The sequence below is a fragment of the Dendrobates tinctorius genome, unplaced genomic scaffold, assembly GCF_039654945.1.
Source record: "Dendrobates tinctorius isolate UK_male_01 unplaced genomic scaffold, ASM3965494v1 ptg000196l, whole genome shotgun sequence".
NCBI classification, from domain to species: domain Eukaryota; kingdom Metazoa; phylum Chordata; class Amphibia; order Anura; family Dendrobatidae; genus Dendrobates; species Dendrobates tinctorius.
Window position 1 is genome coordinate 16,565,001 of NW_027361863.1, and position 12,500 is coordinate 16,577,500.

Genomic DNA, 12,500 nt, shown 5'->3' on the forward strand with positions numbered 1-12,500 from the left:
CCAGACAAAAGTATTGGCACCCTCAGCCTAATACTTTGTTGCACAACCTTTAGCCAAAATAACTGCGACCAACCGCTTCCGGTAACCATCAATGAGTTTCTTACAATGCTCTGCTGGAATTTTAGACCATTCTTCTTTGGCAAACTACTCCAGTGCTTTCTCTCAAACCATTTTCTAGTGCTTTTTGAAGTGTGTTTTGGGTTATTGTCCTGCTGGAAGACCCATGACCTCTGAGGTAGACCCAGCTTTCTCACACTGGGCCCTACATTATGCTGCAAAATTTGTTGGTAGTCTTCTGACTTCATAATGCCATGCACACGGTCAAGCAGTCCAGTGCCAGAGGCAGCAAACCAACCCCAAAACATCAGGGAACCTCCGCCATGTTTGACTGTAGGGACCGTGTTCTTTTCTTTGAATGCCTCTTTTTTTTCTCCTGTAAACTCTATGTTGATGCCTTTGCCCAAAAAGCTCTACTTTTGTCTCATCTGACCAGAGAACATTCTTCCAAAACGTTTTAGGCTTTTTCAGGTAAGTTTTGGCAAACTCCAGCCTGGCTTTTTTAATGTCTCGGGGTAAGAAGTGGGGTCTTCCTGGGTCTCCTACCATACAGTCCCTTTTCATTCAGACGCCGACGGATAGTACGGGTTGACACTGTTGTACCCTCGGACTGCAGGGCAGCTTGAACTTGTTTGGATGTTAGTCGAGGTTCTTTATCCAACATCCGCACAATCTTGCGTTGAAATCTCTTGTCAATTTTTCTTTTCCGTCCACATCTAGGGAGGTTAGCCACAGTGCCATGGGCTTTAAACTTCTTGATGACCCTGCGCACGGTAGACACAGGAACATTCAGGTCTTTGGAGATGGACTTGTAGCCTTGAGATTGCTCATGCTTCCTCACAATTTGGTTTCTCAAGTCCTCAGACAGTTCTTTGGTCTTCTTTCTTTTCTCCATGCTCAATGTGGTACACACAAGGACACAGGACAGAGGTTGAGTCAACTTTAATCCATGTCAACTGGCTGCAAGTGTGATTTAGTTATTGCCAACACCTGTTAGGTGCCACAGGTAAGTTACAGGTGCTGTTAATTACACAAATTAGAGAAGCATCACATGATTTTTCGAACAGTGCCAATACTTTTGTCCACCCTCTTTTTTTATGTTTGGTGTGGAATTATATCCAATTTGGCTTTACGACAATTCTTTTTGTGTTTTTTCATTTAAGACAAATTAAATTAAGATAATAATAATAATAACAATAATAATAACAAAGAATTTGCATTTGCAATAATTTTCAGGAAGAAACTGAGTATTATCTGACAGAATTGCAGGGGTGTCAATACTTTTGGCCACAACTGTACCTCCGACCGGCTCCCCCGCTGGCTATCGCTGATCGTGTGAGATCGTCCACGTCCATTTCTCATCGGCCGCTTCCCGCTGGCGCCGACGAGCGACACGTGGACGCGGGCGGGAGGATGTCTTCATCGCCACGTCTGAAAGGTAAGTAACGACCGCTGCTGCATCGCTGTGAGATCTGCCTGTGTGGCAGCTCACTAGCGACCATTTAGCGATGCACCAGCGATCCTGACCGGGTCGTATCGTGGTCGGGATCGCTGGTGCATCGCTAAATGTAAAGGGGGCTTAAAAGAGCCACCTTCAGCAGCACTAAGGGCCCCGTCACACAGTGACTCAACAGCGATCCCGACAACGATATGAACTTGTCAGGATCGCTTGTGTGTCGCTACATGATCGTTGGTGAGCTGCCAAACAGGCAGCTTCACCAGCGATCAGCACCAGCGATCAGCACCAGCGACGACGAGCACGTCGCTGTGTACCTTAGATACCAGTGAGCTGGTAACTAAGGTACACAGCAGGTTTCTAAGCGCGGCGCTTAGAAATCCGATGTTTACCTTGGTTACCAGCTCCTGCCAGCAGGAGACCAACGATCAAAAAAATGTCCAGGGCTTTCCACAAAGATCGGCGATACCCGGCAGGGGGGCTGGTCGCTGATACCTGTCACACACAGCGAGATCGCTGTTGTGTCACAAAACAGCCCCAGATCCTGCCCCGCAGTGTGTGTGTTATGATGTATTCACACTGTGGGGCACGATCTGGGGCCTCCACAACACGCAAACGTGATCGCCTAATGTCAGCTCACGGGCAGCGCGCACTGCGCATGCCCGAGAACTGTTCTCACAGAGCAGGCGCCGGCATAGGAGACAGGAGGCGGGGCGCAGACGGCAGCAAAGGGGCATGATTGACGGTTATGGGAGGCGGGGCAGACGGCAGAGCAGGGGCATGATGGACGGATATGGGAGGCGAAGCCCAAACACTGCAGAGACATGATTGACGGCGGGGAGGCGGCTGCTTCAGGGGGAGACTCCATACCTATGGGACGTATTACAGGTATGAGGACCCATTTATAAAAGTTAATATTTCGGCGTTACTGGGGGTCAGAAACAGAAGAGCCACGTTCAAAGAGTGCAGCCTTAGTGCTGCTGAAAGAGGCTCTTTTAGTTAATAACGCCCGGGGGGGTAACATGTTCCCTTTAATCTTTCATTTTCAAATCCCCTGATCTGCAGTTTGTCTCTCCCAGTAATACATGCTGGATGTGAGGTCTGTGCATCCAGGGTGCTGCTGCCTTCACTAGTTATTCTGCATCAGCACAGCTTCATTTCTGGAACAATTTTCCCTTCTTCTGATCATAAAGGATCTTCTCTCCCTTGTGCAGATGGACACGGATGATGAGCAGTGTGTGACTCACCCTGTCCGTCTGTTCGCAGTCTGCCTTGTATGCTCCCTCCCCACCTATATACACACAGCCTGTGTGATTCGCCCCCTCTGGTCCAGTGCAGGGCCTGCCCCAGTCTTCATCATATTATCTGCTTGGTACGTTTTTCTCCTTCTCCCCCCTAGCTGCAATGTTTAAAACCACTAGAAGAAAAGCCTTCAGAGCCAGGAGGGGTGCACTGTCTGATTCAGCAGGACAGCTAGATAAGTGAAGGAATTATGCAGACCTTACATCAGGAAAGTATTTGTTTTTTTTATGCAGACTATTGAGGAAGTTTAGTAATTTTGTAAAGGTGACCATAGATTTCTGCTTTCGGTCACTGAACGTAAACATTCTAGGTCTTGATAAAGAGGTTATAAGCTTGTCCTGTGTATATGTGTGCACAGATTGTTACTGCTCCGATACACTGCAATAAGCCGTACATTGGTGGCTTATAAGGGCTCTTAGGAACCAACCATACATTGCAACATTTCTCTGCTGCAAAATTGCAGAGGTATAGAATTTTTTCCTAGGAAGAAACCTGCAAACTCCATACAACTGTTGCCCTAACAGCACCCGAGACCCTATTTCTCCATGCTATGCTGCTATCCACGGTCACCGTGCCGTCCTTTACATGGATCCCTTGGCTCAGTCTGCATTTGTCGGACGTCCTGGTGGTGTCAGTATCTTGTATCGTCTTCTGTAAATCTAGTAGAAGTACCGCGGATGTAATGCGTACCGATGCAGTCACCCACCTTGGCGTCACAGCCTCTTATAACGACCGTACCACAACGAGAAGAGACAAATACATTACCTGCAGATTTGACAGCTGGGTGAAAGCCTTGTCACATCCAGGATGTACGCATTTATAGGGTCTGTCGCCTGTGTGAATCCTACAGAGAAGAAAAAATAAAAAATAAAGAAAGACATGAATAAAGCGCAATGGCAATGGTGGCAGGCGCGGGACGGCGGCGCCGGGAGGGGAGGAGGATGTTAATGGGAGGAGGGCTGGAATGAGCAGACAGGATGTCATCCCTCCCCTGACCCGGTTTCCATTCAGACACGTGTGCATGCGGTTGGTGGAGGGGAAGGAGGGTGCATGCTGGTGTCGGGGCTCCCCCAGCTCTCTCCTCCTGCCCCCTTACCGTGTATGTTGCTGGAGGTGAGAGAGCTGGCGGAAGGCCTTCTGACAGTAGCGGCAGTTGTAGGGCTTGGCCCCCGAGTGGATGCGCACGTGCTGGGCCAGGTAGGAGCTGTTGGCGAAGGTTTTGGAGCAGTGCGGGCACTTGTGAGGCTTGGACACCACAATATGCACCTTCGTGTGGATTCTGCCAGAACAACACAATGGTTGGGACAGAAAAAAATTTACGGGAACTGCGTATGCAGCCTGCCAATTATCAGCACGAGGCCAGGGGGGGGGGGCTAAACAACATCGTCTGCGCGCCAGGGGAGTGTATGGGGAAACACGATGTCTCTACATAGCACTGGGATGGCAGGGTACGGTCATCAACTTCTTCAGCTTTCCGGATATTTCTCACAGCTGAGGAGTTGTTACTACTGATTCCAGCCCAGGCTATATGCTGTGAGATCAATACGTCAGCCGCACATGTCATAGTCCGGCTCACAGTACATTCCCTGGAAGTGTAGCAAACCCTCAGCTGTGAAATGTTTTAGCTCTACAGGTTTTCAGCCAAGAATGGTCTTTATTCACTTACTGCAGAGATCTAGAAAACCGGAAAAAAAAAACAAAAAAACTAAGGCTGTGGCCATAACAAGCGTCGTGCAGCCAAAGATCGCTGGCTACCGCATCGCAGGTGAATAGTCCACAGTTGAAAAAAAAAAAAAAAAATCCAACCGGTTCTCACTTTTTGCGAGACTGCGGTTGCAGCACGTTGGCAACTCCATTCACCTGCGTTGTGGCCACATGCATCTCAACTCGTACAAAAAGCACTAGAAAGCTGCAGAAATTTCCATTTAATAATTAAAGGGGGCGTCACATCAGACAAAACGCGTTTCATGCAGGTCGCCAGCTCCCGCACCCATCCTCTGCAGGGGAAGTGTAGTAGGACATGGCGGCCAGTCCATTTACTACACGGAGGGGCTCGAGTACGCCAGAATGGGGATTACAATTCTGTGGCATCTGTCTCCCATGGTGGCTTATACAGAGAGGGGTTGTCTTCACGAGACAACCTCTTTAAAGGGAAACCTCCGCCAAGTCCCACATGCTGGAAAGAGATGGACAAGCAATATCTGGCGTATAAATGGCACTGGGCCGGTGTAAATAGTGTTATTATTATTATTATTATGTGGCCCCCTCATTCTCGATCTGGAGGGTCAGACGTCCCCTTATGTATAGCGTAATAAATTTTGAGTTCAGGAGAACCCCTTTAAGTTTTACGAATTTGCTTTTGAAGGCGTTATCTACATAATAGCGTTGACTATAGAAGTGGAGCTGGACAATTTGGTTGCAGAGTAAAAACTGACAATGACGGGTTCTGTGCTTTACCCCAACCCACTAAAGAAGCGGTGGGCCCTGGGATGGGCTGTGTGCATGTAGAGATGTACATGGTGCGTACATTGTTAGGTGGGTGGGGGAACATGCTGGTGTCGGGGCTCCCCCAGCTCTCTCCTCCTGCCCTCTTACCGTGTATGTTGCTGGAGGTGAGAGAGCTGGCGGAAGGCCTTCAGACAGTAGCGGCAGCTGTAAGGCTTGGCCCCCGAGTGGATGCGCACATGCTGAGTCAAGTAGGAGCGGTTGGCGAAGGATTTGGAGCAGTACGGACACTTGTGGGGCTTGGAGACCGCACTATGCACCTTCGTGTGGATCCTGCCAGAACAACACAAAGGTTGGGGTCTGCGACCATGGTGAAGATGATGGTGGTGATGCGGGTGTCCTATGTATGCAAGCGGGAGTGATCCTGCTGCTGTAATAAGGGCCTAATACGTGAAACTACTCCGCTCCTGACAACGTTATCGCTGGATGGATAAAACCCTGGGAGGGTTGGAAGAGGTTTTCTAGCGGGAGAAGTCATCACTATCGGCTGTTTGCAGATCCCACGGCCGCATGTTCTTCGTGTACAGAGTTAGAATCGCACAAGCACCCTACACTCTAGTGGCCGTTCTCAGGTACTGCAGCTCGCCTGTCTTTGAATCTGTGCCCCCTTATACCCTGCATGTGGTATAATACCCTGCCTATAATCCCCTCAGCGGTTTCCATTGATCATTATATGAGGGGAGTGACTATGTGGCAATGATAATCTATAATGGCTACCTTCTGTGGAGGAAGGATTCGGCTGCAGCGGGGAATCTGTTTCTCCCACAAAAAGCCTTACAGGCTGAGTATCAGGATCACCAATTCTTGTAAATGGAGCAATGAAAAAAAAAACATAGAAAATGGAGCTATAAAGTATATATGAACAAATTGATTTGCGGGACCATGATCCAGCAGGCGTGAGACTATTCAGAGGCTGGTGGACGGGATACCTGAAAATTGCCTATTTTGATTAGCCAGCTCGGCAAACCGTCATTGTTGTGTGATACGAAAGATGCCAGGTTGGCTAATTAAAAGAGGAGTACACAGGAGAGCTCCCGCTCAGCGGCTGCGGAGTACAGACCTGGGTCCTGCCAAAGTGTTCACTCTATTTCTAATGTTGGCGCTGAGGAGCAGGGGATGTGATGGAGCGGTGACCTGGGCGCCTGTCGTGTGCTGCACCCAGGCGAGCAAGCAGCTGTTAGCGGGAAGAAGAGACAAGGCACCAGTATAAAGCAGATATGGATGAGACATGAACATGGCAGAGGGAAGACTAGACAGGATTTTAGTTAAGAAATGATTGGCATGAGAGGACAATTGAACAGACAAGGGAGGATGAAGTTGGCAAAAGAAACAGAGTGCATGATGTGAACAACGGAAGAGAAAAAGATACCGGCTGATGCGGGGCAGAGCAAAAAAAAAGAAAAAAAAAAAGGGCATGTGGGTAATGCGGAGCAGAGAATGCAAATAAATCTTATGGAAACTGCAGAACCGTAGGTCAGAGAGTACAGCTAACACAAGAAACTGGAGATAGCTGGTGGACCAACTGCAAGGAGGCAAGAACACACTGCAGAAATCCGGACGCTGCAGCTGAAACCAGGGGGGTTGGAGCCTGAATCTGACCCAGAGATGAATGCAGACCGCTCTCTATCGACCCACCATCACAGCTGCATCCACCAATTCATCCATTATGACAGATCAGAAGCAAATCTACTGTCAGGGTCCAGTTTGGGCCAACATCAGGATGTCCTGGGGTTGGAAGTGGTGGCTAACCAGAAGCAATAACTATATTGTTATTACTTGTACCCGGTCTGGGGTCTTAACCTTTAGGGTATTAATTTAGGATCTGATCGATTTTACCAGCCTGGTCTTGGTTCTGAAAGAACACAGGGTTTTGGGTCCGATACATTGTCTGTATGAGTTTTGGGGATGGGTTTTCACATTAATAATAAATCTTGCTGTAAAAGCTACTACAAAGTTTAAGAAAAGATACCCAGAAGACGTCTTTACTGTTGACTTTTATGGGACCACAGACTTGTTAAGCGGACGCTTTCCAGAAAGGGTTGTATCTTAGACTTTTATATGGAGGACCTGTTCTTTGTATAGATCGTAAATGTCAAGATAGATGGGGGTCCGAAACCGTAGAACCCACCAATGGAAACCCAGAGGCCAGAACAGCACCGTACACTGTGTAATGGCTGTACTCAGGTACTGCAGCTTAGCTCCTGTTATGAATGGCGTCTGAGCAGTCAGTACCCAGAATGGTTCTTTGAACCACCATGGCAGCAGCAAACCGATGGTCATTGGCAGCGCCGGCTGTCAATACCATACTGATCTGATATTGATCATCTATCCTAAAAACAATTCCTTTAAACTAGTTGAGTACTGGATCTAATGGCTGGAGGTATCAGAAAAGCAAGGAAAATGCAGATGAAAAAAGCTGAAAGCAGCAGAGTAAAGTGTCCTCAAGGAATATTAGTAGACAAGAGGGTGGAAACACTGGCAGAAAATAAAAGGTGAAAGTTGACACAAGGGATACAAAATTGACTTTGGAAGCAGAAAACAACATGTCAGTGCACAAGTGAGAATACATGGTGGTGTGATCAGAAAGATGGCGACGTCTCAGCGTCGTAAACAAGGACACATGACAGTGCGACTGCGGTGTACATGGAGGAGGCAAGTAACACGTGACACGATGTCCGAATGGAAACTCTCCCTGGTATCAATGGAAATAAGTGTGAGACTGGCGGACTCCATGTCCTGCAATAGCATCACATTCACATCATATATCGACCTGCCGCTAGCACTGCGACCCTCAGCCAGAGTCCGAGAGAGCACATATTAGAGAAGTATCCATCATCCTGCAGTATCTGTCTGTAGATTAATGTAGATAATGTGAAATGAATGTGGCAGCGTCAGCCGAAGATCCTCATCCACTTTGCACCCAGTTCACAAATGTCAAAACCTGTAGGCTACTTGCATTGTGTCCCTCTTACCGTGTGTGCTGCTGCAGGTGAGACAGCTGGCGGAAGGCTTTCTGACAGTAACTGCAGGTATAGGGCTTGGCCCCCGAATGGATCCGCACGTGCTGAGCCAAGTAGGAACTGTTGGCAAAGGTTTTCGAGCAATGAGGGCACTTGTGGGGCTTGGCCTCCGTGTGAGATTTGGAGTGAATCTGCATCTCGGACTTGGAGTAAAAGGTGATGGAGCACATCCGGCATCTGAAACAGATTGTCAGGTCTGGTAATTATAATATACGGGTAGGGGATATGATGGAGGAATAGCAGACAACGTGCACAAAGCTACTGGAAACAGATGAGAACCTGCTAGTGATAACCAATCTGGGCCTCAAAAAGGGATCAGTACTGGCCGAGATGGGAATACCTAGTTATATGCTGCAGCCAGAGGTGGTCATGATTACGGAAAAAGCCAAACACGCTCATATAGCTTTGCAAATAAGGTTTTGTTTTTAAGTAGCACAAAAACATGGATTTTTGTGATAACTCACCGTAAAATCCTTTTCTCCGAGATGCTCATTGGGGGACACAGATACTGTGGGTGTATGCTTTTGCCGCTAGGAGGCTGACACCAAGTGAAAAAAAGAGGGCGGAACTGTTTGGTGCCAAAACAGTAGGAGGACAACAAAATCAGCCTTAATACAGGTACAACATGTCCAGAAAAGGACCACCCTTATATCACATAAATAAATACGTATTAACTAAACAAAAACAGAGCCAACTGGCTAATAGGGTGGGTGCTGTCCCCCCCCAATGAGCGTCTCGGAGAAAAGGATTTTACGGTGAGTTATCACAAAAATCCATGTTTCTCCTTCGCCTCATTGGGGGACACATACTGTGGGATGTCCTAAAGCAGTCCCTGGATGGGAGATTGACTCACCGATCCAAGCTACATGCACCTCTTGTTTAAAAGGTGTGCCACCGCTGCTTGGAGAATCCTTCTACCCAGGGTCGCATCCGCCGAGGCCTGAGCATGGATAATATAATGTTTGGCAAATGTGTGCAGGCTGGACCCAGGTTGCTGCCTTGCAAACCTGTTCCGTCGAAGCCTGGTGCCGCAGCGCCCAAAAGGCGCCCACAGCCCGAGTAGAGTGCGCTCTGATCCCTGCTGGAATCGGCGTGCCTCTAATGCGGTAGGACTCCTGAATAGTCAAATGAATCCATCTGGCTATGGTCGATTTTGAGGCAGCGAGTCTCTTCCTGCGCCCTTCGGGGAGCACGAACAGCGTGTCCGTCTGACGAAAGGGTGCCGTCCGCGATACGTACTTCCGGAGGCTCTTACCAGGTCTAACGTGTGAAGAGCCTTTTCCACACGGTGCACCGGTGCTGGACAAAAGAAAGGCAAAACAACATCTTCATTAATGTGAAAAAGAAGACAAGACTTTCGGCAGAAAAGGAGGGGCTGGTCTGCGGACCACCTTATCCTTATGGAAAGTGAGGAACGGAGCTCGGCAGGATAGGGCCGCCAGCTCTGAAGCCTGCCTGATGGAATTGATGGCCACTAGGAACACCACTTTCCAGGAAAGGTACCTCAAAGAGACATCCTGAAGCTGTTCAAATGGAGCTTGTTGCAGAACACTTAGGACCATGTTAAGGTCCCAGGCGTCCATAGGCGCCTTATAGGGAGGTACCAAGTGGGAGACCCCCTGAATGAAAAGTCCTCACCTGCAAATTGGTAGCAATTCTGCGCTGGAACAGGACGAATAAGGCCGATATTTGTCTCCTGAGGGAACCTGGGGCAAAGCCCGAGTCTAATGCTCTACCGACTGAGCTATCCGGGCTCTCTAAGCCCGACTGGAGGAAAGCCAAGATGTTGGGGATCGAGAATCTCAGCGGAGAAACACCGCAGCCTCAACACCAAGCGCAAAGAACACCTTTCAGGTATTGGTGGTAAACTCGTGCTGAAGGAGGCTTCCGGGCGCTAATCATTGTAGCGACCACCTCGCTCCCGAACCCTGCCTGGGTTAGAATCAAAGATTCAACGGCCATGCCGTCAAACACAGGGTCCCTGAGTTCGGGTGGCAAATCGGCCCTTGAGAAAGTAGATCTGGGCACTCTGGCAGGTGCCAAGGAACGTCGGCGAGCTGCTGCATTAGATCTGCGTCCCACGCTCGACGGGGCCAGTCTGGGCCAGCAGAATCGCCGGCATCACTTCCGTCCTGATCTTTTTCATGACTCTCGGAAGTAGTGGCAGCGGGGGGAAATAGATATGGGAGGCGAAACTGGTTCCATGGCAGAGCCAACGCGTCCACCGCGAATGCCTGCGGGTCCCTGGCCTGAGCGACATATGTGGGCACCTTGGCATTCACTCTGGAAGCCATCAGGTCCACATCCGGAGCTCCCCACAGTTGACAAATCTGCTGAAAAACTTCGGGATGTAGAGACCACTCTCCGGATGCACGACCCTGCCAGCTGAGAAAGTCTGCCGCCCATTTTTCCACGCCCCGGAATGCGGACAGCCGAAATCACCGAGTGGTTTGTTTCGGCCCACTGAAGAACGAGCCCCACCTCGCACATGGTTGCTCTGCTGCGGGTGCCCCCTTGATGATTTATGTAAGCCACCGCCGTGGCGTTGTCCAATTGAATCCGGACGGGGCGGCCTGCTAGAAAGTGATGAAACTTCTGCAGAGCCAGCCGAATTGGTCGTATCTCCAATAAGTTGATCGGGAGGCGTGCCTCCTGTGGCAACTACCGTTCCTGGGTTGTGTGGTGGCGAAACACCGCTCCCCCACCGAGGAGACTGGCGTCAGTTGTCATTACCAGCCAATGATCTGGGGGGAAAGGTTTCCCCTGGGCCAGAGAGGAACTGGTTATCCACCATCTGAGCGACTGCCTGACTTGAGAGAACAGTTGGCACCGCCGATCGAGCGTGAAAGGATTCTTGTCCCAGGCTGACAAGAGGGCGTGCCGCAGGGGGCGAAGGTGGAACTGGGCGACAGGTATCGCTTCCATTGCCACCACCATTTTCCCTAGAATCCTCATCCCGGATCGGATGGTATGAGGGACTGGTTGGCGAAGTGTCCGGACTCCCTGCCGGAGAGCTAGCGCCTTTTCCTGAGGGAGAATTACCAACCCTCAGCAAGTGTCGAAGATCATTCCTAGGAAGGAGATCCTCTGAGCTGGCACAAGGGATGACTTCTTTGCATTGCCAACCATCCTAAGCGGGCAAGAGTATCTAGCGTGATGTTGACCTTTTCCTCGCATGCCCGTATTGACGGGCCCTTGACCAAGAGGTCGTCCACATAAAGCAAGACGACTATGCCTCGAGAATGCAGTGTGGCCATGACAACTGCCATAACCTTTGTGAACACTCTGGGAGCCGTGGCTAGCCCGAAGGGTAGCGCTACGAACTGAAAATGTTGATCGCCGATGGTGAAGCGTAGAAACCTCTGATGAGGAGGAAAAATTGGAATATGCAGATATGCATCCTGGATGTCTATTGAGGCCAAGAATTCTCACTGCTCCATGGCCGATATGACTGAACGGAGAGACTCCATCCGGAAATGTCTGATCCTGATGAATTTGTTCAGAAGCTTCAGGTCCAAAACAGGCCTGACAGACCCGTCCTTTTTGGGAACCACAAAAGGTTGGAATAGAACCCATGAGCTCTTTCGTGTTCCGGCACTGGACCAATGACTCCGTTGTGCTGGAGCGATTTGATGGCTCCCAATAGTGCCCTTGCCTGGGTATCCACCCTGGGAAGTCGGGAAAAAAAAAACAGTCTTGGAGGATATCTGAAAAATTCTATTTGTAACCTGAAGCCACCAATTCCTTTCCCCATGCGCCGTGAGCGACATTGACCCAGACGTGGTGAAACCAGAGTAGGCGGTCGCCCACCTTGCCGGTGTCGTCTGGTAAAGGCCTCGAGTCGTTTGGCCGACGATCTTTGGGATCTGGATCCCCTCGATCTGATCTGCTGAGTTATGCATTCTCCCCAATGGGTTGGCTCTATATGAGACCTGCCGCTCCCTATCCTGGTTGGAGCGGCCTGAGGCGGCGGAATTGGCCGCTGTAGTCCACCCGGGGTTGCGAAAGGCCCGAAAACGTGCCTGAAAACGGGTGACAAAAAAGCGTTTTGACCTTTGTTGAGGGAGAAACCAGCTCTTTCCTCCTGTGGAGTCGGAGATAAGTTGATCCAACTTCTCCCCAAATAGGTGGCCGCACTGATAAGGCAGGGAAGTCAAGGA

The 12,500-nt window shown here is 49.7% G+C and overlaps 1 protein-coding gene across 6 annotated transcripts in view; it reads right to left on the bottom strand.

Moving 5' to 3' along the window:
• ZNF384 (zinc finger protein 384) overlaps window positions 1-12,500 on the bottom strand; it is a 52,802-nt gene that overhangs the window by 16,230 nt on the left and 24,072 nt on the right. For 3 of the 6 annotated variants that reach the window (XM_073552945.1, XM_073552943.1, XM_073552944.1), the window contains exons 6-9: window positions 8,293-8,517; window positions 5,411-5,593; window positions 3,912-4,094; window positions 3,581-3,659 (exon numbers count right to left, since the gene is read on the bottom strand). In XM_073552945.1, the coding sequence (XP_073409046.1) occupies window positions 3,581-3,659; window positions 3,912-4,094; window positions 5,411-5,593; window positions 8,293-8,517 (670 nt within the window). The remainder of the gene's footprint in view (window positions 1-3,580; window positions 3,660-3,911; window positions 4,095-5,410; window positions 5,594-8,292; window positions 8,518-12,500) is intronic. The other 3 variants (XM_073552948.1, XM_073552947.1, XM_073552946.1) reach the window with 2 other exon arrangements.